Raw genomic sequence first — 26,963 nt, forward strand, 5'->3', positions numbered from 1 at the left:
TTGCGCACAGCAATGTCCCACAAACAGTCGTAGATTGAAAATGACCAAAAATGGTTTTGGAGGGATTTTGGAGAGCTACTCTCGAAACTGCTTCCACTGCCATTTCAGGCGGTGGGATCCAGACCCCAGCAACTTGCTGCGTAAAAAAAAGGTCTCCTCATCTGGTCAACTATCTTACACTTGTGTCCTCTGGTTCCGACACCCGCCCGCCAGAGGAAACAGTTTCTCTCTATTTCCTCTATCGAAGCCCCTCAATAATTTTGAAGGTCTCAATTAATTCTCCCCGTAACGTTCCTTGCCCCCTCCCTTGACTCCTTGAAGGCCCATCTCAAGACGCACCTCTTCAACCACCTACCTACACCCTCACCCTACTTGCCCTCCACCCCTCTTGATCCCAACCTCCAGCTCGGGTGTAAATACTTAACTGTCCAGCGCCTTGGGACGTCCTCCCGACGTGAAGGGCGCCGTGTAAATGAAATGTCGTGTGTTGTGTTGTTTTGCCCCTCCTTCCCCTTCATCGGGTTGCGCCTGAAGACCTTCCTGTTTGACCATGTCTACATTTGTCGTCCCCCCCTCCCCCCCAGCTCGGCGTCGTGCTCCGCCACTGTCAAGCGCTTTGAGACGCTGCCCCGTGTGAAAGGCGCTATTTTGTTGTTGTCCTACGTCGTCGTCGTTGTTTTACGGTAATCGTTGTCTCCTTCCAGCCGACTACAGCAACCTTCCCTTGTACGTGAAAGCCGAAGCCTTCTTCCGCAAGACAGGAATCCAGGACCCCTGCCCTGCCGTGCCCCCCCGGGAGGCGTCCATCCGCAACATGGCCCGAGCGTACCAGACGCAGGCGCGACACGCCACGCTGGAGGCGGGGGGCAGCAAGCCCCCCCTGCACCCGCACTCCACCGCCACCTTACCTCAGAGGACTCTGACCGTGCCCAGCACCTCGGGACCAGCCCCCTCCACCATGGCCTCGGCCTGTGCCCCCGCCTCTGCCCCCACGGCTCCTGCCCCCAACGTCAACGTCTCCGCGGCCTCTGTGGAGCCACGTCTGCCCGCACACAGCAAGATCAGCGGCTCCAAAGACTCCCTGTTAGAAATGAGCACAACCGGACTCAACCGATCTCACAAACAAGGCTCAGCCGCCTACTCAAAGTCTTACACACTGGTGTAGAGACTCCCTACGTCTCATCCCTCTCTCACCCCCTCTTTCTCTCTCTCTCTCTCTCTCTCACACACTCTCTCGCTCTCTCCCCCTCTTCTTACCCTCCTTCTTCTCCGCCCATGCCCCGGCCCTCCCCGCCCCACTTCCACCCCACCCCCGCCCCCTCCGTAAACTCACCCCTTGTTAATTTGTAATAAAAAGACTTCTTGTAAATAAGGAACTCATTTTTTGGTATAAAAATAAGACAACTATTTTCTTCTTCCGCGATTAAAAAAAAATAAGACACAATTGGGGAGAGGGGGAAGGGGGTTGGGGTGGGGGGGGGTGTGTGGCAGGGAAACGGGGAAAAGGGGAAACGGTGAACTTTTCAATAAAAAATCTCCCCCTCCCCCCCAAAAAAAAAACTGAACAAACAAATGGTTTAAAAAAAAAGTTTAAAAAAAATTGTGATGTTATTTAAAAAAAAAGCAAAAAAAAATGATGATTTTTTTTAAAAAAAATGAATGTTTGGCCTGGTTTCCAACGGGGACGGAAACCACAGGGGCGAAACGAGGCAAAAGCAACTACTTTTATTTTTTTTCCTGCCCCCCCCCCCCCTCCCCCTCCCCCTCCTTTTTCTCCAACGTCAGAAAGTCGGGGGGGTTTGTTTCTTGAAGGTAACTCTGAAGCTATTTGCATGCGGACTATTTTACTGTTAACGACAAAAGATTTACTTCCTACACAGAGACAGAACCATCTTCTATTTGCAGAAATTTGCTTGTGTTAATTACCTTTTTTTCTATGAAAAAAAAACACCCACAACAACGATCCCACTCCCGTGTGCAATAAAAAGATTTCTTTCTAACGTTGTGCCTGTTGTATTTTGGGGTTTAATCCCCATCCCTGCTGCGCCTGATAAACACCCCCACCCTTCGAGACACATCACTCGCTCCTTCCCTCCCTTGCTCTTCTCGGGGGGCGTGGGGGGGGGGGGAGCGGGGTGTCTGCCACACACACACACGCGCTCGCGCGCGCGGAAACCCATCACCGTTGCTTGAGTATCCAAACCAAGCTGAGATTTCCATACATCCCACCGACACATGGAATTCCCAGAGATAGATAGAGATGGATTTCTCTCCCTCTGGAGGGACGTACCCTGTTTACCTAATTCCAGAAAGTATTAGGCGCAGGTTGGCGAGAGCCAAGGCTTGGGGGGGGAGCCCAGAGACTCCCTGCTGGAGTCTAACCGGCTAAACACACATAGTTTGCCATTGATATCGAAAGCTTTCCCGTTCCTTGTCCAGGGCTGTGTCGAGTTGAAGCGGTATTCAAAAACACAGTCACTGCACTCGGCAGCAATTGTCTTGGAAGCGCCTCGAGACCAGCGCTCTATCAACCACAAGGATGGCTATTATTATCAGAGTTATGAAGGGTGAAAAAACGCGGCCTGTGGCGTATTGGTTAGCGCACTCGCCTCACAAGCGAGAGGTCCAGGGTTGGATTCCCGGACAGGGCAAAACCTTAAGCAAGTTTCCTTATCCACACGCCTCAACTGTGTTTTCTTCCCCACATCCAAGCCATGACCCGCTCTGCCTTCCCTCACCTCCGCAACATCGCCCGACTCTGCCACTACCTCACCCCTCAGGCGCTGAAACTCTTGTTCGTGCCTTCATCACCTCCAGGCTCGACTATGCAAATGCTCTGCGTGTCGGTCTTCCCAACTCCTCCCTCCGCAGCTGCAGATAATCCAGAACTCTGCAGCCCGTGTCCTCTCCCGCACCAAACTCCATGACCCCATCTCCCCCACTCTCGCCCAACTCCACTGGCTCCCCATCCTTCAGAGGATCCAGTTCAAGATCCTGGTCCTCACCTACAAAGCCCTCCATGGCCTCACCCCACCCTACCTCTGCAACCTCCTAAACCCCTACCAACCTGCCCGTTCCCTCCGCTCAGCCGGCTCTGGCTGCTCCACGTCCCCCAACCTTTCCGCCCCATCATTGGCGGGAGAGCCTTCAGCCAGTCTGCCCCAACCTCTGGCACTCCATCCCCCAGCGTTCTTAGCGTCCTTAGCGTTCTTCAAGTCCCGCCTCAAGACCCTCTTCTTCGACCATGCCATCAACCACCCCCCTTCCCCTCCCCTCTCTTACGCCCCCCAACCCCAGGTCAGGTCGAAATGCTGTACACTGTCCAGCGCCTTGAGACATCCTGCTGACGTGAAAGGCGCTATACAAATATAATCTTGTTGTTGTTGTTGTTTACCCAGCAGTAAGTAGGAACCCGGTTATTAGGCATATTTCTTGAGACAGGGCCGTGAAGGAAGCAAGGGAGGGGGGCGAGGTGAAGAGCTTTGGGATGGCGTTCCAGAGGGTGGGGACAGAAAGGCTTAAGGCCCTACTGCCAATGGTGGGACAGAGTGCAGTGCGGGGGACGTGGAGCTTTCACAGTAACTTAACACATTTCAGCTGCTGTGGTCAGAATGGAGAAATGTCATTTCTTATCCCTGATGCAGCTGCAGGAGAAGCTGTTTGACCAATGTTGCTTTGAGGGACCAGGATAGTTTCATTTCTACTAAGTTGCAGTCCTTAGGTTAGTGGTTAGAGAACTCGCCTCGCAAGGGAGAGGACCTGGGTTCGGTTCCCAGCAGGGCGAAACCTTGGGCAAGTTTCTTTCTCCACACGCCTCTGTTTACCCAGGAGTATGTAGGACCTCGGTTGTTGGTCAATTGATGGATCGCTTTTCCGGGGTTAATAATCCCCTCAAAAAAAATGAATAAGATAAAATAATAATAAATTGATCACTCAATCCACGGCTGTTTGTGGGACGCTGCTGTGCGCAATTGGCTGCCGTGTTTTGCCCACAAAATCCACAGTACAGTCAATTCACTTTACAATGTGAAGCACTTTGAGGCATCTCAACAATGCAATAAGGCGCTATAGTAAGTACAAGGATTATTATTGTTAGTAAGTGGTACTGAAAGGACAGATACGATGGGCGGAATGGCGTTTATCTTGAGCTGTAAGTTTCAGGGATTCTACACAGCTGCTGTATGGTATATAGACACAACATATCCTGTGAAGTGCTTTGAGACGTCTTGCGGACGTGATAAAGGCGCTATATCAAACGCAAGGATTATTCCTATTATAGACCCTATTGAAAGAGACTGAGACACAGCCAGTGGCTCAAACATCTTTGTCTCAAAACCCACACAAGGTCCACGTCACAGTAATTACAGTTGTAGCGCTGACACTGTCTAATCAACTCAGTCCCAAGGTTGCTAAATCTAGGAATAGGAGGTTAGCAAAAGACGTTGCTTTATTAAGATCAGAGTTCTTCCCTCCAGGGCCCAGTCATCAGAAATATGTACCTCTCACCCTTCAGCCCACAGAGGAGATTACAGAATGGTGTTATCTGATTGGTGACTTTTTTATTAATCTGACACTTAGCGGAGTAATGTGATACGAGAGATATCTGATCAGACAGCAGAGCTTTGAGTGCGATGCGTCTACTGGAACAATAAGGACTAGCATGACTGGCGGGATGCTTACGATGATATATATAATTATGATAAGCTCCTTAGGGAGCTGTTGAAAGCAGAAAGTGTCGATTCATTCGAGAACAAATTAGATGGATTTCCATCAGGAAACAATAAATAACATACAACAAAAGCAACCTCACTCGGGGTAGCGTCCCAGAGCGCTATAGTTTGGGACACAACCTGTGCATGTAACTGTGAGGATGGTGGAAGGTGAACCAGACAGACTTCTTATGTTCCTTATGTTCTTATGCTGTATGAGCAACACTGGGATGAGATGTAAATGTGTTCAGTATGGATCTGAGGTGAGATACTCGCTGAGGAGTGGGGTATTGCTGTGTAAATCTGCCCAGATTCCTCCTCAATGACCTGTGACTTACACAGATGCCATCTAACATGTTTGCTCCCTTTTTTTGCAGCAGGTTTTTGTCCTTCAGGGGTGAGCGTGAGCATCGCACAAGAATATAGAGCAACAAAGACATTTGATTTGGTCTTTCCTTCTTCCAGAACCTCCCACTACTTCCTCCTGTACAATAAGCTAAACAATCTTTACAGCGTGTCGCGGGGGGTAATTCCAGTGAGTGTTAATTGTTTCACCTTTGACTTGACAACTAACAGGAATTGCTCCTTTTACGATCTCATTGTAAGGATCAGCATATGTTTTACTCAGCTGTGCTTTGTGTGCGCGTGTCTTTTTGTGTGTCTTTTGTGTTTGCGTGTGCCTCCGTGTATTTGTGTGTCTGTGTTTGTGTGTATTTGTGTGTCTGTATGTGTGTATGCCTGTGTGTATGTCTGCGCGTGTGTGTATATGTTTGTGTGTATGTCTGCGTGTATGTCTATGTGTGTGTGTATGTATCTGTCTGTCTGTGTGTGTATATGTCTGTGTGTGTGTGTATATGTCTCTGTGTGTGTGTGTGTATATGTCTCTGTGTGTGTGTGTGTATATGTCTGTGTGTGTGTGTGTGTATATGTCTCTGTGTGTGTGTGTGTGTCACATTACAAACAATACACAAAACCTTGCACTTCATGGCTGCCTGTGAAGATGTCATTATGTGCAAACTGGCTGCCGCGTTCACATACAAAACACACAGTCACTACACTTCCCAGTAAATCCCGTGAAGTACTTTGGAAACAACTTGAACGGCGCGGCATAAAATTCAGGGATTCATAGAAGTCTTATCCAACAAATCTCTTCCAGTCTTTATTAAAAACATTTAGGACCGTCACAGATCATCAGTTACAGACAAGACATTCCTACGCTTTCAAAGGATGAACATTAATCAGCACATATCGTAAGACCCAAATATCTAAGCCGCGGCAGTTGGACCCCAGCATTAATCTCTTTGTGGTGGAGCTCCCGGTGAACCTCACTGGAAACCCAACAGGTTTGACGGGTGTTTAAGGTTTGTACTCAGTGTGTTTGCGTTGTTGGTATTTCCGATACTGTGTTTGGATGGTGACGGCAGCTTTCTCAGAGGCAGAGTGACTCAGACTGTTCTCTTCGTTCGTTAAGGAATTCGGGGGACCTGCAACACACACACACACACAGATACACACACACACACAAACACAGAGACACAAACACAAAGACAGAGGCACACACACAAAGACAAAGACACACCCACAAACATACACACACAAACACAAACATACACAAACACACACAAACACAGACACACATACATACAAAATCAAACACACACACAAACACAGAGACCCACACGAACACACACCCACAAACATACACACAAACACAGAGACACACACAAACATACACAGACACACATACATACAAAATCAGACACACACACAATCACAGAGACACACACGAACACACATACAAATAGACACACACAAACACAGAGACACAAACACAGAGACATACACACAAACACAGAGACACACACAAAAACACACACGCAAACACAGACACACACACATACACACAAACAGAATAGAACGTCAACCAAGTGCTGAACGTAAAGCCACCGTAAAGCCGGAGAGAGCAATGCTTTCAAATAATAATAATCCTATTATACAATTAATCCTAACATTTTGATACAGCGCCTTATCACGTGGTTGATACGTCTCAAAGCGCTTCACGGGATATATTGCAAAGCGGATTGACTGTGTATTTTGTGGGCGAAACCGGAGCCTAACGGGTGAATGGGAAATCTGAAATTCCAGCCACTCATTGAATCACAAATCCTACAGCACAGAAGGAGGCCATTCGAAACATACATCCAATTCCTACAGCTAATACTTTCTAGAATGAGGTAAGCGTTCCTCCAGAGAGAGAGCGAGAGAGAGAGCGCATTCCATTCCAACAACCCATCTCTGGGATTTCCGTGTGTAGGTGGGAGGCGGGGAATTCTCAGTTCGGTTTATAATAATAATAATAATCCTCGCATTTGATATAGCGCTTTTCACGTCAGGAGGACGTCCCAAAGCGCTTCACAGAACACACTGTAAAGTGAATTGACTGTGTATTTGTGGGCGAACGCGGCAGCCAATTGCGCACAGCAATGTCCCACAAACAGTCATGGATTGAAAATGACCAATTTATTATTGTTTTTGGTTTTGGAGGGATTATTATTAGGCTCTGTGTGGAGTAAGGAAACTTGCCCGAGGTTTCGCCCTCTGCCTGGAATTGAACTCAGGTCTCTCACTTGCAAAGCGAGTGCTCAACCACTGAGCTACAGGACTTCCACTTTTTGGAGACTCTTAAGCAACGGTGACGGGTTTCCGTGTGTGTCAGACACCCGGTTGGGAAAAAAAAAGTCTAATTCCCTTTCGAAAGTTAACTGTCTCAGAGGAGGAAGTTTTTGTCTTAATTTGGAAAAACCTTCAAATTGTATCAGTTCCCAATTGTTAAATTCGAAGATTAAATTCAAGGATTTTCTGTTTTTCTGCACCATCTTCAATTTTAAGACGGGCCTTAACAAGCCCCAAATTCCACCCAGCCTGAGCCTGGTGATCCGTTTGCCTCCTAAAAAAATAATAAAAATAATAATAATTTGGTCACCTCAATCTGTTTGTGGGGACGTTGCTGTGCGCAATTGGCTGCCGTGTTTCTCCCACAAAATACACAGTCAATTCGCTTTACAGTATATTCTATATTGTATTATGATTAACCAGTAAAACACTTTATAATAATAATAATAATACTTGCATTTGATATAGTGCTTTTCACGTCGGGAGGACGTCCCAAAGCGCTTCACAGAACGCACTGTAAAGTGAAGTGACTGTATATTTGTGGGCGAACGCGGCAGCCAATTGCGCACAGCAATGTCCCACAAACAGTCATAGATTGAAAATGACCAATTTATTATTGCTTTTGGTTTTGGAGGGATTATTATTAGGCTCTGTGTGGAGTAAGGAAACTTGCCCGAGGTTTCGCCCTCTGCCTGGAATTGAACTCAGGTCTCTCACTTGCAAAGCGAGTGCTCTAACCACTGAGCTACAGGACTCCACTTTCTGGTGTAGTTATAACTGATGTACTTTGCCAGTGGTAGAGTGAGGGGAGGTGGGGGGGAAAGAGGTTAAAAAAGATTGTCTTCCTCTCTAGTGTTAGTCGATTGGCCACTGGATCGACAGGTTACTGTGTTTCGCCCATAAACATACAGTCACTACACTTTACAGTATCTCCTGTGAAGCACTTTGAGGCACTATGATAATAATAATCCTTGCATTTGATACAGCGCTTTATCACATTCTCGAGACGTCTCAAAGCGCTTCACAGGACATGCTGAAAGTGGAGTGACAGTATATTTTTGTGGGCGAAACGCGGAAGCCAATTGCGCACAGCAGCGTCCCATAAACAGTCAAATGCTATATTAATTGCAAGGATTATTATTGTTATTATTATTATTATCAAGATCTTTTAGGTGGCTGTGGTCAGGCCTGGTTTGGGAGCACATTCCCTGCACTGGGTGTAAAAGGGAAACTCACCTCTTCCGTGGCCTGTGTTTGAGGAGGTGACACTGCCTCTTCGCGAGTTCCCCTCCCTCTGAAAGAGACACAAGTGGAGCCGCATTCTGTTAGACCCACGAGAACTCTTAGCTTCGCGGTTAAGTGCTCTGAGACGCCGTCCAGCGCGGAGGGCGCTATATACATCCAAGTTGTTGTCGTTGTTGGAAATTTACCCACAGCGGCGTCATAGAATCACAGAATCTTACAGCACAGAAAGAGGCCATTCGGCCCATCGTGCCTGTGCTGGCTCTTTGGAAGAGCCACCAAATAGTCCCAATCCCTCCGGTCTTTCCCCAACTATTCCCACTCCCTCCGCTCTTTCCCCAACTAGTCCCACTCCCCCCACTCTTTCTCCATAGCTCTGCAAATTTTTCCTTTTCGAAGAATCTATCTAACGTCCTCAAGTCACGAGGATAGAAGGTGGGAAAAGGATAAAAATTTTGTTTCGCCCACAAACTATAAGTGAACAGCCAATTCACTTTTCAGTTTATCCTGTGAAGCGCTTTGAGACGTCTAAACGACGTGATAAGGCGCTGTATCAACAAGGATTATTATTATTATTATTATTGTTTTGGGGACAGAAACTCCCTTCTCTTTTTTGAGTAGTGCCGTCCGGCTGAACAGGACACAGAGGGAGAGCTTGGTTTAACGTCCCATCCCAAGGACAGCATCTCCGACAATTCAACGCTTCCTCCCAACACTTCACTGGAGCATCAGCCCAGACTGTAAGTCACTGTCATGGATGGGGTTTGACCCTTTGGACTCAAGAGGTGAGAATGTTAGCGACTGAGTCACACTGTCAATTTTATTTGCTCTCCTCCCCACATCCTCTATCGCCCCAAGTCCCCCATCTTATGAGCTGGAAAGTCACTGTCTTCAATGCAGGAGATGCACAGATGGTGAGACAGTGGGGATCGAGGAATTATAATGGTGTCACAGAAAACAGCATCAGTCACACACCGGGGGGGCCGGGATTGGGGGGAGCCTTTTACACTGCTTCCCTTTGTTCCTTGTTTAACGTTGTTTTAACGGGATATGTTCATTCATCACGTTTACAACAGCAGAGGACTGTCAAGTCCAACAATATGGTTCTTACCCCCACCCACCTCTCGCTCCTCACCCCCTCCCTCACTCCCCAAAGCCCCAGTTTCTCCTCCCCACCTCTGTGACCTGCTAACGCCACACCGGCCTGATCCACGTTCCCTGCCTTGCCCGCCCCACCATCGGCGGTCGGACCTTCAGTCTCTCTGCGCCCCTCCCTTTGGAACTCCATCCCACAGCCTCTACACCTCGCCCTCGCCTCCTTCAAGGACCATCTCAAGACCTTCCTCTTCGACTGCACCTTCAGTCACCCTCCTACCCCCAGCCCTCCCCACCCTCCAACCCCTCCTGATCCCAACCTCCAGCTCAGGTGCAAATCCTTGACTGTCCAGGACCTTGGGACGTCCCAACGTGAGGTAAATGTCATTCGTTGCTGCTGTTGTGGTTGAACGTAATGTACCTTCAACTCAATCAAACACCCACCCGACAAAGAACCAGAAACAGAGTCACCTTAATATCGGATAAATAAAAACAGACGTTCGCTTCACAGCTGTTTGTGGGCCGTTGGAAATTAGCTGCTGCCTGTGCATACACAACATACAGTCACTACACTTGTTAAGTCGTCTTCCCAATGCTGGGTGGTATTTTTCTGGTCAGCCGTGTGTCTGACATGTGCAGGAAACCATCAACGTTGTTTAAGAGTCTCCACCTCAACTGAGAATTCCAGGCATCCCACCCCCATCCCCCCCCACACACACCCCTACACACAAACACACACACACACCTACACACAAACACACACACACACCTACACACAAACACACACACACACCTACACACAAACACACACACACCTACACACAAACACACACACACACACCTACACACAAATACACCCACACACACACCTACACACAAACACACACACCTACACACAAATACACCCACACACACACCTACACACAAACACACACACCTACACACAAATACACCCACACACACCTACACACAAATACACCCACACACACACCTACACACACACACACACACCTACACACAAATACACCCCCACACACACCTACACACAAATACACCCACACACACACAAACACACACCCACACACAAAAAATACACATACACACCTACACACACAAACATACCCACCCACACACATAAACACACCCACCCACACACACACACCTACACACAAATACGCGCACACACACCTACACACACACATACACCTACACACACAAACACACCCACCCACACACATACACACACACAAACACGCACCCACACACAAACACATACACACCTACACACAAACACACCCACCCACACACATACACACACAAACACACACACATCTACACACACAAACACACCCACACACACCTACACACACACACACCCACACACACACCTACACACAGATAAAAACACACACCCACACACACAAACACACCCACACACACACCTACACACACATAAAAACACACACACATTAAAACACACACCTATACACACAAACACACACACACACCCACGCACAAGCATACACAACCCCCCACACACCTTCACACACACAAACACACAGCAAGCATACACACACCCACACACCTACGTACACATAAACACCCAGACACACACCTACACACACACACACACACACACACACGGGGTCACAGAGCCAAGGGATGGCCTCACCTCATCTCCCCGGCTGGACTTGCGGCTCACACAGTGTACCTGCCAGGGCAGTGGCTGATACGCCAGGTAGTGGACAGGCTCGTCACGACGAATCCCAGCTCCGATCTGCGGGGAGGGGGAGAGAGAGAGAGAGAGAGAGAGAGCTTCGGCAAGTTTCCCTACTCCACACGTCTCTGTTCCTACGCAGTACGTAGGAACCCGGTTGTTAGTTGATTGGTGGATCGATTTTCCGGGGATAATAATCCCTCAAAAAAAATCTGTGCGCACTTGGCTGCCGCGTTTCACCCGCAAAATACACAGTCACTACACTTTACAGTAGACTCTGTGAAGCGCTTTGAGATATTACAACGGCTATATCAAATGATCATTATTTTTATCCTCCCTCGCTCAGGGTGGGGGGGGCGGGGGGGGAGGAGGGGAACGAGATGGTAGAGGGATCTCGAAGGATGTTGTTACATAAATAATGCACTGAGCAACGCATTTTATCATAATATTAATAATAATAATAACCCTTCCATTTGATACTGTGCCTTATCACGTCTTCAAGACGTCTCAAAGCGCTTCACGGGATATACTGTAAAGTGTGGTGACTGTGTGTTTTGTGAAATCGCGATTTATTTGGCAAAATCTGGAGAAGAATGATTTGGTTTAATTTGCTCAGGATTATCTTGTTCCTTCGCTTGCCACAATACCCCCCACCACGTCTCCCCCGCCCCGCCCGCCCCCACCAAGCATCTCAGTTTCCCGATGATCGCATCTGCTCATGGTGTGATGGACGTACTCTGACAGCAAGCCGGGAGGGGGGGGGGGGGGCAGCCATTTTGTGGAAAAGAGACACAGAATTCTCCAATAAAAGGTAATTCCACCCGGACCCGAGCCAATAAACTGCATTACTTCTGTAAGAGACCCTTCCACCATCTTGGTTTTGCTCACTGAACGCATTTTTTGCTCACAAAGGGTAACCCGTCCGAGTGAGGAGTCCGGTACTGGGGGGATTGGGAGCGGGCGTGAGAACATAAGAATTTGCTTGGCCAACGGAGACCGAATTCAATTTGATTACAGCGCCTTATCAGGTCGTGGAGTCGTCTCCAAGGGCTTCACAGGATACACTGTCCAGTGGAGTGACTGTGTATTTTATGGGCGAAAGGCGGCAGCCAATTGTGCACAGCGGCATCCCCACACGTGGATCGAGTGCCCGAATTATCACTATGGTTAGACTCACCTGTCCAGCCGCCCTGACAATAAGGAAGAGAACCGTCATCAAGGTCCCCAGCATCTTTCCGGCCTTCCTTCTCGCTGCTTCCTACTCTGCGAGTTTCCAGACCGTGTCGGTGATGTTGAGCTCGTGGTTGGTGTTGCTGGAATCTCCTGGACTGGGTCAGTCAGGCTGTCTTTAAAGCCGCTAATGAGCTTACGGGTCTAATTCCGTGGTCCCTGCGTAATAACAGCTTACGCTATTTTCTCCTGATCACCGTCTCGTCTTGAGAACCTGGTGTCTCGGTCTCGGCTCTTACGATCGGAGAGAGACGGGTGGGGAGAGGGTGGGTCTCTCTTTCTCTCCTCTCACTCTTCTCTCTCGCTGTCTCTGTCTCGGGATCTAGATCTCTCAGGTGTCTCTCTCCCTCTCTTTCTCAACAATCTCTCTCAGGGGTCTCGTTCTCACTCTCTCTCGCACTCACTCTCCCTCGGTGGTGTCTCTCTCTCGCTCTCTATCTCGGTGGTCTCTCCCTCTCAGGGGATCTCTCTCTCTCTCTCTGCGGTATCTCTTTCTCTCTCTCCCTCTCTCAGGGGTCTCTTTCTCTCTCTTTCTCCCTCTCTGAAGGGTCTCTCTCTTTCTCCCTCTCTGAAGGGTCTCTCTCTCTCTCTCTCTCTCTGGGGTCTCTCTCTCTCTCTCTCTCTCCTGGCGAGGAAGCTCAATTCACCACAGCCTGTAGCTCCTTCCTTTAGCAAGAGAAGCTCAGCAATGAGACAGCAGCCTGGCTCTATAAATAGAGCAATGTGTGGGTCCTGTGTGGGTTTGTGCTCAGTGATAGGTGCCAGGACAACCTCATCGGCTTGATCTGTGGATGACACAAGTGCTAAAGGGATGAACTCCATTTGAAACTCCACTGGGTTCCTTAAACCCACTGGACAAACATCCTCCCACCCCCCACCCCCCACCCCGCACACACCCTTCGCCCCCCACACACACCTTAGTGAAACACCAGAGCTTAAAGCGTATAATGATAATAATGTGGAGTTCTGTAGTTCAGTGGTTAGAGCACTCACCTTGCAAAAGAGAGGACCCGGGTTCAGTTCCCGGTCGGGGCAAAACCTTAGGGAAGTTTCCTTACTCCACACACACGCCTCTGTTTACCGGCACTAAATAGGAACCCGGTTGTTAGTCGATCGGTGGATCTCTTTTCCGGGGGTAAAAATCCCTTCAACAAATCAATAAATAAATCAATACATAACTATTTGGTCACTCAACCCACGGCTGTATGTGGGGACGCTGCTGTGCGCAATTGGCCGCCGCGTTTCACCCACAAAATATACAGTCAATTCACTTTACAGTGTGTCCTGTGAAGCGTTTTGAGACGTCTCGAAGACGTGATGAGGCGCTGTTACAAATGCCAGGATTATTATTATTAGTGGTTAGAGCGCTCGCGAGCGAGCGAGAGGACCCGGGTTCAATTCCCGGGCGGGGCATAAACCTTAGGCAAGTTTCCGCACTCCGCACGTCTCTCTTTAGCGGCAGTAAGTGGGAAGTCAGTTTTTAGTCGATTGACGTTTCGGTCAGAAAATCCACAGTCAATTGGACGACGCGATAAGGCGCTCAATCAAACGCAAGGATCGTTATTATATTATAATTATTATTCACGAGCAGCATCAGCTGAACACACCAGGGCCCCGTCAGCGCGGTTGCTAATAGTAACGGTGAAGGTTGCCAACACTCCAAACCCGGTCAAGGAGCCGAGTTAGTCAGACTGAGCCTCTCACTGCCCACACAGCCAGGTGACGATTCAACGTGAATGTAACCAGCGCACAGCTAATGAACAGCGTAAACTCTACCCACATTTTTGGTGGTGGTGGCGGTGGGGGGTGGGGGGGGTGGGGGTGTGGGGAGAAATTCTTATCCACTTGGTTGTGTAAGAGGCTGAGAATTTACGGGTTTATCGACGGCTTTGTCAGAGCTTCGAACTGCGCGATAGAATTTTGCTACTTCCGAGCTACCCCCCCCCCCCCCCCAACACCCTCTCTCTCCCCCCAACCCCGCAAGAAAAAGACAAAGCCGGCGCCCAGCCAGGGAAGAGCTGCCATTAAAAACAATAATCTGGTCACTCAATCCACGACTGTTTGCCGGTCACTGCTGTGAGCAATTGGCTTCCTCCTTTGGCCCACAGAATACGCAGTCACTACACTTTGACTGTGTATCTTGTATATTCGGTGAAGCACGTGGAGACATCTCGAAGATGTGATGAGGGGCGATATCAAATGCCAGGATTATTAAGATGATTATTATTAAGAGAGAAACACAGGGGCAAGATATTACAATAAACCCCTCATAAGCCGTATCAGTTGGGACCGTACATTTAATATGACTTATGCCAACAACAAGATTGCAGTTATAGAGCGCCTTTCATGTCGGGAGGACGTCCCAAGGTGCTGTACAGTTGGGTCGGGACCCGAGCATTGGGTGGAAATGGTCAGGGTGAGGGGAGGGAAGGGAGGGAGCGAGGAAGGGGGAAATGGTCAGGGTGAGGGGAGGGAAGGGAGGGTGAGGAGGGGGGAAATGGTCAGGGTGAGGGGAGGGAAGGGAGGGGAGCTGAGGAGGGGGAAATGGTCAGGGTGAGGGGAGGGAAGGGAGGGAGCGAGGAGGGGTAGAGAGTCGAGAGCGGAGCTGAAGGCTGAAGGTCAAAGAGAAAGGTCTTGAGACCGGCCTTGAAGGAGGAAAGGGAGGAAGCGGCAAAGGCACTGGGGATGGAGTTCCAGAGCCTCGGGGCTGAAGGCCACCGATGGTAGGGCGGTTGGGGCGGGGGATGTGGAGGAGACCGGAGCCAGAGGAACGGAGGGTACGGGCAGGTAGGTGGGGTATAGTAGGTTGGAGAGGTAGGAGGGAGCGAGGCCGTGAATGGCCTTGGAGGTGAGGATGAGGATCTTGAACTCGATCCTCTGGGGGATGGGGAGCAGTGGAGGCGAGCGAGGGTGAGGGTGAGGGTGGGAGTGATGTGGTGGCGGTGTCTGGTGCGGGACAGTACACGAGCTGCAGAGTTCTGAATGACCTGCAGTGTGGAGGGAGGGCCGGGAAGGCCGACGAGGAGAGAGTTCCCATAGTCCAGCCTCGAGGTGATAAAGGCGTGGACCAGAGTTTCAGCCGCGTGAGGGGTGAGGTAGTGCCGTAGTCTGGCCATGTTCCGGAGGTGATGGAAGGCGGTGCCAGTTGTGGCGCGGATATGAGGGAGAAAGGACAGCTCAGATCTTCAAAGTGCTAATAAACTCTAAAATGATCTTAAAATAATCAACTTTTCCATGACACACATTTAAAAAACTCATCAATTTCCCCGTACGTCTCAATGGAACAATTTCTGTTCTAATTGCTCGCTGTGCGTTCAGTGTTGTATCGAGGATGTTACTCAGCTGTGGGGCCACCGGTGACCGAGGGCAGGATGGGAGTCTCGGAAATTCATAGAAATGAGGCTCGAATCAATAATAATTCTAATTGTAACATTATTATTGTTGCCGATATAGGGCATTGTGGAGTCCTGTAGCTCAGTGCTTAGAGCACTCGCCTCGCAAGTGAGAGACCTGGGTTCAATTCCTGGTCAGGGTGAAACCGTGGGCAAGTTTCCTTACTCCACACACCTGATAATAATCCCTCAAGAAAAAAACAATAATAAGTTGGTCACTTTAATCCACGGCTGTTTGCGGGGACGCTGCTGAGCGCAATTGGCTGCCGCATTTCGCCCGCAAATATACAGTCAATTCACTTTACAGCGATCACCGTAAAGCGCTTTGAGACGTCTACAAGGCCTGAAAAGCGTTATATCAAGTGCAAGGATTACTATTATACGACTCACACAGATCAGAAACTTATAGTTTTTACTGCAGTGATTGGTGGGCAATAATTATTATTATTGCCAATGTCGCACAGTGGAGGCAAAATTCTCTGTGAGGTCTGTGAGGTGCTTTTCTGCATTGAGGGACGCTACGTAAATGCAAGTTGTTGTGGTGGAGCATTGCTGGGGGGCAATCGACCAACCGTCCATTAGCCGAGGGTTGGATTCCACGTGAGTGTGGCACCATCTAGTGCTACAGAGAATATTGACAGCTCTGGAGAAGTGTCACCGTGTGCGCACGTCATCACTCGTTCAAGTTGCTGAGATGCTGAGGTTTGAGCTTTGACGTCTTGTTGCTGTGGATTTAACTCCCCCTCCACCACCGCACACAACCACCACCCACACACACACAAACACACACAACCACCTACACACACACACACACGCACCACCCACACACACACACCACCCCCACACGTAGGCACGGTCAAAGAAGGAAAGGGGCAAGGCGGAAGGATAGAGAAAGAGTGTTCCAGAGTTTCGGGGCAGTGGTCACTATTCTTACTTCACACACATTCAATCTCATACACAAATATCTAATACTCACACACACGCATACCCACACTCCCATAGATAATCACAGCAGATCCTGAGACTCATTTTGATGAAGAGACTTTAATTTGAGGAGAATAACAATCATGGTTCCTGAACATTTTGTTGAACAAACATCAAATTCCTGTTTTAGTCCACTTTCTAATGATTAAATCGACATGTCGGGCGGAATAATTATGCGATCAACATGATATTCTGGTGTGACCACGTGAGCGAATAGAGAAATTTACATGAATTTAAAAAAATCTGAGAGCTTTTTTTTCCTGGTATAATTTTCTCCACTTCCCTGGACTATGGGAATCTATATTCCCAATCCCATTCCTCAAAAATCCAGTCACTCAATTCTCAATCCACGACTGTTTGTGGGATACTGCTGTGCGCAATTGGCTGCCACGTTTCGCCCACAAAATATGCAGTCAATTCGCTTTACCATATATTCTGTGAAGCACTTTGAGACATCTCAATGATAATAAGGGGCTGTATCAAATACAAGAATTATTTATTTTAATCATATGTTAATCCTGGTGGAGTGGGGGAGGAAGAGAAGTAGGGAGGAGAAGGGGAGGGGGAGAGGAAGGGAGGGAAAGAGGTAGGGGGAGAGGGAGGGGTAAGAGGGAAGGAGTGTGAGAGAGGTGGTGGGTGTGAGAGAGATCCCTTTCCCTCTCAATCTCTCACACTCATGATCCCTTCCATACTGACAATCTCACACTCACTCAGATAATTGCACTATCAGTGCTGGTAACATCTTCTGCTGCGTACTGGAACGATGTTGGGGGGTCTTGGTCACAGTAGGAGGTTCTGTGGCTGAGCCCTGAGCTGGAGCCCATCAGCAAGCTGCTAGCGAGGGGCGCAGACAGCAGAGTGCTGGAGATGTCTCTTGCGGTGCGACCATTATCATCTTCCATGAAGGCGCTAGCGAGGGCCAGCCCGCTCGCCGTGAACTTGGTCAGGAGGTCAAAGCCCCTCAAACCCATCTCGAAATCACTGTGACGCTGTTCAGTCACCTCCTGTGTTAGCAGAAACAGCCACAATTGCATCCGATTCAATATCAATTCGAGCAATAAATTCTCTTTCCATTTCAAATTTTCATTACACTGGCTTTCTCACTCTTCACACTCCCTCGACACTCACACTCTCCAGCACTCACTCCATCTCTCTCAGTCACACATACAACCTCTCACTCACACTCACGCTCTCCCTCTCTCTCACTGCCGCGTTTTACCCACAAAACACGCAGTCATCACACTTTCCAGTGTATTCTGTGAAGCTCTTTGAGACGACAACAACAATAAATGACATTTACACTACACCTTTCAGTCGGGAGGACGTCCCAAGGCGCTGAACAGTCAGGGATTTGGACCTGAGCTGGGGTTTGGGATCAGGAGTGGTGGTGGGCAGGGAGGGTGGGGGTAGGAGGGTGACCGAAGGCACGGTCGAAGAGGAGGGACTTGAGACCGGCCTTGAAGGAGGCGAGGGATAATAAGAGAGGAATAACTCTTGAAAAATATCTCGAAGATGTGATAAGGCAAGATATTTTATCAAATGCGAGGATTATTAATATTATTCAGCAGATATTACCTTTGACCGGTTTCTATTGCCTTGTTTATTGCCTCTCCTCATTTTCTGGAGACACTGAGTCTAGTTTTGGATGAAGAGGATCTGATCTCTCGACATCACCCACCCAACTTTCCGTCTGCCCATCACTACATACAGCTGCTTCTTAAATGCGTCCCGGTGTCTTGGCCTCTACCACCCTTCCTGGCAACCTTGTTCCAGTCGTTAATTACATAGGAACACAGGACACAGGGATTCGAGGTGCATCCAGTCCTCCTTCCACCATCCTGGCAGTCGCTTGACATGTCGTGTCCCAAACCATATACTGTGTCCCCAAGATTTTATTTTCTTGCAGGTATCTATCTCATTTGTTCTTGAAACAAACGGTACTTTCGGCTTCCACCGTCCGTCTCCCGAGGGATCCTGTTCCATACGTTTACTACTCGCTCACCGAAGTAGTGTTTCCCCAGATTAGCTCTGAATTTACCCGCCTTCAATCACTCTGGGTCAGGAAAAATGCTCTGGTGTCTGTCTTGGAACTCTTTACAACTCTAAGTCTGTGTCCTCTTGTTCTACTGCCTTGGTATATACCAAAAGTATTGTTCAGATTTGCTTTTTCAATCCAAATTAAAATTATTATAGATCTCTACAAAGTCTCCTATGAGTTGCCTTCTCTCTAGCATGAAGAGCCGTCGCTTGTCCCACTCATACCCAGCAAGTTGGCCTGTTTCCGTGCTGTAAAAATCGGCGTAAAACGAAATCATTTTCTCCAAAGCCTCCTCATATCCATTTCCTTCTTATGAGGTCTAGCACAGAACACTAGTGACCTACCAGTCAGTGCTCTATAATAATGATAATAATCCTTGCAATTGCACCTTATCATATAGGCCTTATCACATCTTCGAGATGTCTCAAAGCTCTTTGCAGAATATACCGTAAAGTGAATTGACTATATCTTTTGTGGGCGAAAAGTGGCAGTAATTGTGCACAGCATTACTGTGACCAAATTATTAATATTTTCTATTTATTTATTTTTGAAGCGATTATTACTCCCTGAAAAGTGATCCGTCAATCGACTAACAACCAGGTTCCTACTTACTGCTTGGTGAACAGAGGCGTGTGGAGTAAGGAAACCTGCCTAAGGTTTCACCCTGCCTGGGAATGGAACCCAGGTCCTCTCACTTGCGAGGCGAGCGCTCTAACCACTGAGCTACAGGACTTCAGATCCAGAGTACTATTCGATGATGGTGACTGACGTTGCTCACCTCTTTCCTGCGTGCAATGGAGAGTAAAAGAGTAGCTCTGTGCTTGGAAACTTCGCTCCTCAATATTCCATTGGCTCCTGGCAGATTACCTGTCAATTTAATGCAGAGAAACAGAGTTTAGTGAGAAACAGGACATTTCTCTCCCCATCAGCTCGGGTTCCCACTCAGCTGTGAAGCTCTTTGAGATACTGTCCTAATATGAAAGGTTCTGTATAAATGTAACACCGTATTGTTGTACCTGGCAGCGCCTTATCTCTGATCTCCTCCCACCTTACTCCTCCACTCTCCCCTCTGCTCACTTAACTCAGGCTTGCTTTATATAATTAATAATTTGATACAGCGCCTTATCACGTCGTCGCAATGACTCAAAGCTCTTCACAGAATATACTGTAAAGTGAATTGACTGTGTATTTTGTGGACAAAACGCGGCAGCCAATTGCGCACAGAAGCGTCCCACAAACAGCCGTGGATTGAGTGATCACATTGATATCTTTTTTGAAGGGATTATGACCTCCAATCCACTAATATAACAACTGTGTTCCTACTTACTGCTGGGTAAACAGAAGCATGTGGAGTAAGGAAACTTGTCGAACCCGAGTCCTCTTGCGTGCGAGGCGAGCGCACTAACCACTACACTACTTGCTTTGCTGCGTGTCCCTATCTCCTCCGCAAATGTTTCCTTCTTAAGTACTTATCCAATTTCCTTTGGAAAGCTATCAGGCAGTGCATTCCAGATCGTAACAACTCTCTGCTGCAAAAACATTTCTCCTCGTCTACCCTCTGGTTCTTTTGCCAATTATCTCATAGCTGTGTCTTCTGGTTATCGACCCACCCGATTTTGAACACCTCTAGTAAATCTCCTCTCAACTTTCTCTGCTCGAAGGAGAAAAATCGCAGCCTCTCTTGTCTCTCCACATAATTGCAGTCCCTTATCCGATATCATTCTTGTAGATTTCCTCTGCACTACCTCCAAGGCCCTGACATAAGTCGTATAAAATCCAATTTATAATAAATGATGCTCCCCTTAGGTGAAGAACGCTGTAAAAATGCAAGCCAAGGTTGTATTAATGGGTTGCCTCACCCACAGCTGCATTGTAACAGTGTTGAATCCGGTACAAATCTGCCTCCAGTTGACTGCTGTCCTTAGTATAGCGTTTGACTTGTTTGAACAGTGGCTGGAGGAGACGGTGAATATTCTCCCTGCATTGCTTTTCGGATTTCTCGAGGTTAAGTTGTTGGTATTTCCTGTAATGATCTTCGAGGATCTGCAACAACAACAAGAAATTACATTTACACAGCGCCTTTCATGTCCCAAGGCACTGGGCAGTCAGGGATTTGGACCCGAGCTGGGGGCTAGGATCAGGGAGGGTAGGGGTAGGAGGGTGGCCGAAAGCGCGGTTGAAGAGGAGGGTCTTGAGATGGCCCTTGAAGGAGGCAAGGAAGGGGGCGAGGCAAAGTGTCTGTGGAATGGAGTTCCAAAGGATGGGGGGCAAAGAGGCTGAAGGCCCGACCGCGATGATGGGGCGGACCAGGCAGGGAACTTGGAGCGGAGCTGAGCGGACAGGTTGATATGACGAGAACAATACCCAGTCAAACACTGTGGCTTATTCGTTATTTCACACACAAACTGCATTTGATAAGAAACCTGGGTGGGAGTAATGACGTCTGGTTGAACACCGTCGAACACCTGTTAAAGTACGCTTCAATGTGTGCATATAGGTGGGCGGGTGGGGGGATTAGGTGTATAGATATTCTGGGAAGCGCTTTGGAGATCAGGCACTGACATGATAAGGCACTGTATCAAATGTAAGGATTACTATTAAGTTCATTAACAACATTAATTCCGGGTTCCTCCCCTCACTGCTCTGCGCAATTGGCTGCCGCATTTCACCCTCAAAAATATACAGTCGATTCACTTTGCAGTGTATTCTGTGAGGCGCTTTGAGACGTCTTGAAGATATGATAAGGCGCTGTATCAAATGCGAGGATTATTATTATTATTATTATAATAATGTCTTCGCTGCCTCACTGCACAGATAATCCCGGTCACTTACAGAAAGGTTTCCGAGCTGGTCATTTTTGAACAGGAAGGCCCCGGCTGCCTTTTGGAAGATCTCTCGGCTCTCTTTGCAAGCGTTGGCGTGCAGCCTGTACAAGTGGACCTCGCTGAGCGGCAAGTCAAGGAGCTGCTTCTCCATGCGGTCCAAGTAGGCAAGCTCAGCCTCCTTCGCAGCGCTCCGCACCTGCCTCTCAGCGATGCTGTGGTACAGGGAGCTCAGACGGAAAACAGATCCACTCTCGTTGATCAGAGCAACGAGATGCTCGATGATGCCTATCATATCTAATACACGAGGGGACAATGACCAGAGAAACACCACAAGAATAATAATAATAATCTTGCATTTGATTATAGTGCCTTATCACTTTGTTGAGACGTATCAGAGCGCTTCACAGAATAGACTGTAAAGCGAATTGATTGTGCAATTTGCTGGTGAAACGCGGCAGCCAATTGCACACAGCAGTGACCCATAAACAGTCGTGGATTGAGTGATTGAATTATTATTTTTTAGGGGGAGGGATTATTACCCCCGGAAAGAGATCCGCAAATCAACTTACTGCTAGGTAAACACAGGCGTGTGGTGTCAGGAAGCTGCAAAGATACACAGACGCAGACAAACAACAACAAATTACATTTGTATAGCACCTTTCACGGCAGGAGATTGTCGCTGACAGACACCCAACAACAACAAGATTCCATTTATAGAGCGCCTTTCACGTCGGGAGGACGTCCCAAGGCGCTGTACAGTTGGGTCAGGACCCGAGCATTGGGGGGAAATGGTCAGGGTGAGGGGACAAACAGTTAGAGTCACAGACAGACAGACACACGCACACACACACACACACACACACACACACACACAGAGTAAATAGAGATCTGGACGGAATTTCTTCTGAACGCGAATTGTACCAGTTCGGCTTCAAGAGGGAAAGAGCGCAGGAATCCCAACGCAACGTTCCCAGTAACACAGCACCTTTGACAGTGGCCGCCTGCTGTCCCCTTTGGCAAGGAATTTGCTTCACTCTGAAATCCTGGAGAATCTCTTGAGAAACGGCTGCCACTTTATCAACAAATTCCGGATTCAGTTCCGCGTCGCTGGCTTGCAAGAGGTTCCTGTGGCAAATAAGCAACAGTTTGACCTGTTGGTCTGCCAGGAGCACAAATAGGTGGGGCTGCCAATTTGGGTTCTTTAATAATAATAATAATCCTTGGACTTGATTGAAGCGCCTTATCACGTCTTCGAGGCGTCTCAAAGCGCTTCACAGAATATACCGTAAAGTGAAGTGACTGGAGCGCTTCACAGTGGCGGAGTCCGAACACCACCCCCGCCGCCCGCCCCGAGCCAGGAACAGAGGGAGGGGCGAAATGACCGTAAGCACGAACAATAAAGGAAAGCCTTTGAATTTGATTTGATTTGAAATTTTTTTAAAAAAGTGAAAAATTATTTTACGTTTCTTTTTAAAAAAAAACGCCCGAGAGGTTTGCCGGGGATTTGCCCAACACGTTTACCTGGTTAAGCGCCGATTGCAGCTCGGGAATGGTATGGCACGTGCCTGGCATTGATCGAAGCAGCAGGTGAAGTCCTCCTCTAACTGGTGTACCCTGAGCGCCATTTCCATCTCCCACTGGACGTCTTGGTCCTCGTCCACATTGTCCCGGAACAGAACGTAAAGATCTCGTGGTGTCATGCACTCCAGCTCCAGCTCCTCTCCTTGGCCCTTGTCCTTGATGAACTTGATGCATTTCATGGCCACCCTGTCACACTGATCAAGGAACCTTTTTCTTGAATTATTAATAATATTCCTTCCATTTGACATAGCGCCTTCGACGTCTTCGAGACGCCTCAAAGCGCTTCACAGGACACGCTGTAAAGTCAATTGACTGATTGGTAGGTGGGCCTTCAGCCTCTCTCTCTGCCACCATCAACTAAGACCTGCTCCACATCCTCTGCAAAAGGTTTCCAGGAAGGGTGATGGGAGGATGATCACCCAAAGGGCCTTCTTCATCTGAACCAACCCTGTGATCACTGTTTCCACGAACCTTTGACCACGTTCTATCTCTGTATCTGTTCCCAAATCCCTTCCTTGACACTTTCAAAACACATGAAATGAACTTTCCCTTTGACTGCTCCCTTGGTCGCCCTCCCCCACGCCCCCTCCCCCCACAATCTCTCTCCCAGATTGGGCTGACACCCTTTCTCGTAAAGCTTTTTGAGATGTTTGAGTAGGTGAAAGAAGGTGTGAGCCTAACCGAGACACAAGTGAAAAAGGATACTTCAAAAGCTCCAAGGTGCCCTGGTTGACTCGGTCTTTCATGTTGAGGACGACGATGCCACAAACAAACATATTGATGAAAATGATTCTCAAATCGGTTTCGTTGGAGGTTGTGCTTAAAGCATACTGGAGACCTTCTGTATCCAGAAACATCCTAACCCTTCCGTCCTTATTTGGATGTTCCTGGCAATACACCCAGATACCCTTTGTGGTAGCTTCTCCACAAGGTCTGACTTGAAAGCAGCTGTCTTCATCGGAAAGGCCCATCAGCTTGTTTGCAAAGTAAGATTTGCCTGACCTGGCCTGGCCCATGATTCCTATGGTCTCCACAATCTGGTCGAGCCCCAGCAAAAAGGTCTTTGTGGCTTCTTCCCAGATAATCTCCCCGCTTTCCCTGAACTTCAACAGAGGCAGTGGCTTTTCCATCAAAAGTCTGGAATCCGCCATTTTTCTTGACCTGCCTTCGATAGAAAATTATAATAATCATCGAATCTGAAAAAGCAACTGTCATGGGAACAGGAGAAGGCCATTCAGCCCCTCAAGTCTGTTCCCCTATTCTATTATATCATGGCTGATTTGTACCTCAACTCCAATTAACTTACCTGCCTTTGCCCCATATCCCTTGATACCCTGACCTAACAAACATCTATCCATCTCATGACTGTATATTTTGTGGGCAAAGCGTGGCAGCCAATTGCGCACAACAGTGTCCCACAAACAGTCATGGATTGAGTGACTAAATTATCATTTTTTTGGAAGAAATTATTACCCCTGGAAAGCGATCCGCCAATCGACTTAACAACCAGGTTCCTACTTACTGGTAGGTAGTCTACAGGCGTGTGGAGTAAGGGTACTTGCCTAAGGTTTCTCACTGCCCGGGAATCGAATCAGGTGCTCTCACTTGCGAGATGAGTGTTCTAACCGCTACCCTGCAGTATTCCACAGTTCCCTGATCCAGGGAAGGACAATTTATCCTCCTCATGCAACCCAGGCTGAGACGCAGCACTTACCGGGAACTGAAGCACTGAGCTACTGAGAGGTAAGTTGCTCTTTGCACTACAAAAGGTCCTATCGAGGCCCACCACGCCCCAAATCATTGATTCATATCTACGCAAACATCACAGCAGCACTATGGACTGCAGCAGAGACTTATTTGAGGTAATGATTAACTACAATCATCACTGTGCAATGACTTTTTGAGGCTGAATTAATTGAAATTGTTCAAAAGAGAACCGGGTAAGCAACTATTCAGTTGAATAAAAATATTTCAGGGATGTGGGTGAGAAGAGGTGGGAAATGGGATTAAAAATGATAGTTCGTAGAGCTCTGGCCCGGGCATGATGGGCCGAATGGCCTCCTGCGTTTACTGTTTCTGTGTCTAAAAATAAACATAATAATTATTGCATTTGATATAGCGCCTTATTGAGACGTCTCAAAGCACTTCACAGCATATACTGTAAGGTGAATTAACTGTATATTTTGTGGACGGAACGTGGCAGCCATTGCGCAAAGCAGTGTCCCACAAACAGTCATGGATTGAGTGACCAAATTATTTTTTTAAAAAGAAAAGTGATCTGTCAATCAACTTACAACCAAGTTCCTGCTTATTACTTGGTAAACAGAGTGGAGTAAGGAAACTTGCCTAGTATTTTGCCCCGCCTGAGAATCGAACCCAGGTCCTCTCGCTTGCAAGGCGAGCACTCTAAGCTACAGGACTCCACATTTACTCCACAAACATTGCTTTGAGGTTTGAGTGCTCTGAATAGGGAGTAAATGCTCACAAGTCCAGTCCCCAAAACCCCTCCAATCTCTCAGATCAGCCACCATGCTAATGGAATCATTCAGGAACTTGGGCAATTACTGGAATTTATCAAAACATGAAGACCACAGCTATTCTGGAAGTTTATCAGAACATTCCTGTTATCTTCAGGAAGTTGTGCTCTTCCGAAAGTTTATCAAAATCATGTAACATGTGGGTCATACCTACAGAGAGCCACGGTCAAAACAGAAAGCATCAACATCTTTGAGACGACACTGTGATTCATGTCACAGTCGCTCTGTAGAACAAGGCATTTCTTTAAAACATATAAAGTCCTGGGAAAAATCCCCACATCCCCAAGGAACTCCTCGGCAGTAATTTCAAACTTCCCCACCAGTTGATTGCCCTTCCATCAAAATAATATTAACAATGATAATAACGATAATATAGGTAATGGCAATTTTGTCAGCAAAGCGATCACAGTTTAGGCAGTTTTTACAGAATTTTAGGCCAATTTTCCAGAATATTATTTGATAATTAAAGACACTGTAGGATTATTACTTATTAGATTCCTGCTTTCATATTATTTCAATCATCGTAAGGTTTGAAACAAATAGATGAATGATAATATCCTTACATTTGATATAACGCCTTACCATGTCGTTGAGACGTCTTAAAGTGCTTCACAGGATACATTGTAAAGTGGAGTGTATCTTTGTGGACGAAACTCAGCAGCCAATCGTGCACAACAGCATTGCTTCACCTGTAGAAATCTGTGTTTAATGTTTCCATGAATGTGGATTAAAAATCCCCGAATCCCTTAAGAAATGCTACGCAACTGTGTGAGACGGAAAGACGTCAATGTAGGGAAGTGAAAGGAGGGACTGCGTGATTTTGTTTTCCTTTGAAACTTCGTCATTCGCTCTTAGAGAGGACTGATTGGTGTCTTCTAGTGAGATGTGGCTGGACTCTTTGCACAGTCTGGCAGACCAGTCGTGCGACGGTGCCAATGCA

General features: G+C 47.8%; 3 protein-coding genes across 4 annotated transcripts in view; 1 reads left to right on the forward strand and 2 right to left on the reverse strand.

Annotated features, from left to right (window-relative positions):
* The window catches only part of LOC103188721 (Down syndrome cell adhesion molecule-like protein 1 homolog), a 119,352-nt gene extending 118,071 nt beyond the window's left edge, over positions 1-1,281 (forward strand). Inside the window, 1 exon segment of the mRNA XM_042343939.1 lies at positions 705-1,281. Coding sequence (XP_042199873.1) covers positions 705-1,165 — 461 coding nt within the window. The 3' untranslated portion in view covers positions 1,166-1,281.
* Positions 1,282-5,851: 4,570 nt separating this feature from the next.
* Positions 5,852-12,969, reverse strand: LOC121850799. Its single transcript, XM_042343965.1, has 4 exons — positions 12,614-12,969; positions 11,392-11,496; positions 8,619-8,676; positions 5,852-6,193 (listed from the first exon to the last, which is right to left on the reverse strand). Exons 1-4 carry the CDS (start codon positions 12,665-12,667, stop codon positions 6,066-6,068), a joined length of 345 nt encoding a protein of 114 aa, XP_042199899.1. The 5' UTR covers positions 12,668-12,969; the 3' UTR covers positions 5,852-6,065.
* A 4,678-nt stretch (positions 12,970-17,647) lies between these two features.
* LOC103188708 (guanylate-binding protein 5) lies at positions 17,648-26,628 on the reverse strand. 2 transcript variants are annotated; one of them, XM_042343990.1, is made up of 8 exons: positions 26,606-26,628; positions 24,192-24,651; positions 23,427-23,672; positions 22,891-23,030; positions 21,913-22,199; positions 20,940-21,123; positions 19,859-19,947; positions 17,648-18,046 (listed from the first exon to the last, which is right to left on the reverse strand). In XM_042343990.1, exons 2-8 carry the CDS (start codon positions 24,635-24,637, stop codon positions 17,753-17,755), a joined length of 1,686 nt encoding a protein of 561 aa, XP_042199924.1. In that variant the 5' UTR covers positions 24,638-24,651; positions 26,606-26,628; the 3' UTR covers positions 17,648-17,752. The 2 variants fall into 2 exon arrangements, with proteins under 2 accessions (XP_042199924.1, XP_007906971.1); XM_007908780.2 differs by lacking the exon at positions 26,606-26,628 and adding an exon at positions 25,201-25,276.
* Positions 26,629-26,963: the final 335 nt, after the last annotated feature.

The sequence above is a fragment of the Callorhinchus milii genome, unplaced genomic scaffold (assembly GCF_018977255.1).
Source record: "Callorhinchus milii isolate IMCB2004 unplaced genomic scaffold, IMCB_Cmil_1.0 Scaffold25, whole genome shotgun sequence".
Lineage (NCBI taxonomy): Eukaryota > Metazoa > Chordata > Chondrichthyes > Chimaeriformes > Callorhinchidae > Callorhinchus > Callorhinchus milii.

Excerpts from the sequence above, each read along its gene's own strand:
- LOC121850799 (XM_042343965.1), bottom strand. The coding sequence starts at position 12,667 with ATGCTGGGGACCTTGATGACGGTTCTCTTCCTTATTGTCAGGGCGGCT. Across the intron at positions 11,497-12,613 it reads TTGTCAGGGCGGCTGGACAG|ATCGGAGCTGGGATTCGTCG; the intron begins GTGAGTCTAACC and ends CCCTCCCCGCAG. Across the intron at positions 8,677-11,391 it reads AGTCCAGCCGGGGAGATGAG|AGGGAGGGGAACTCGCGAAG; the intron begins GTGAGGCCATCC and ends TGTCTCTTTCAG.
- LOC103188708 (XM_042343990.1), bottom strand. The coding sequence starts at position 24,637 with ATGGCGGATTCCAGACTTTTGATGGAAAAGCCACTGCCTCTGTTGAAG. Across the intron at positions 21,124-21,912 it reads ACCAGCTCGGAAACCTTTCT|ATCCTCGAAGATCATTACAG; the intron begins GTAAGTGACCGG and ends TTGTTGTTGCAG. Across the intron at positions 19,948-20,939 it reads CTGTTACAATGCAGCTGTGG|GTAATCTGCCAGGAGCCAAT; the intron begins GTGAGGCAACCC and ends TTAAATTGACAG.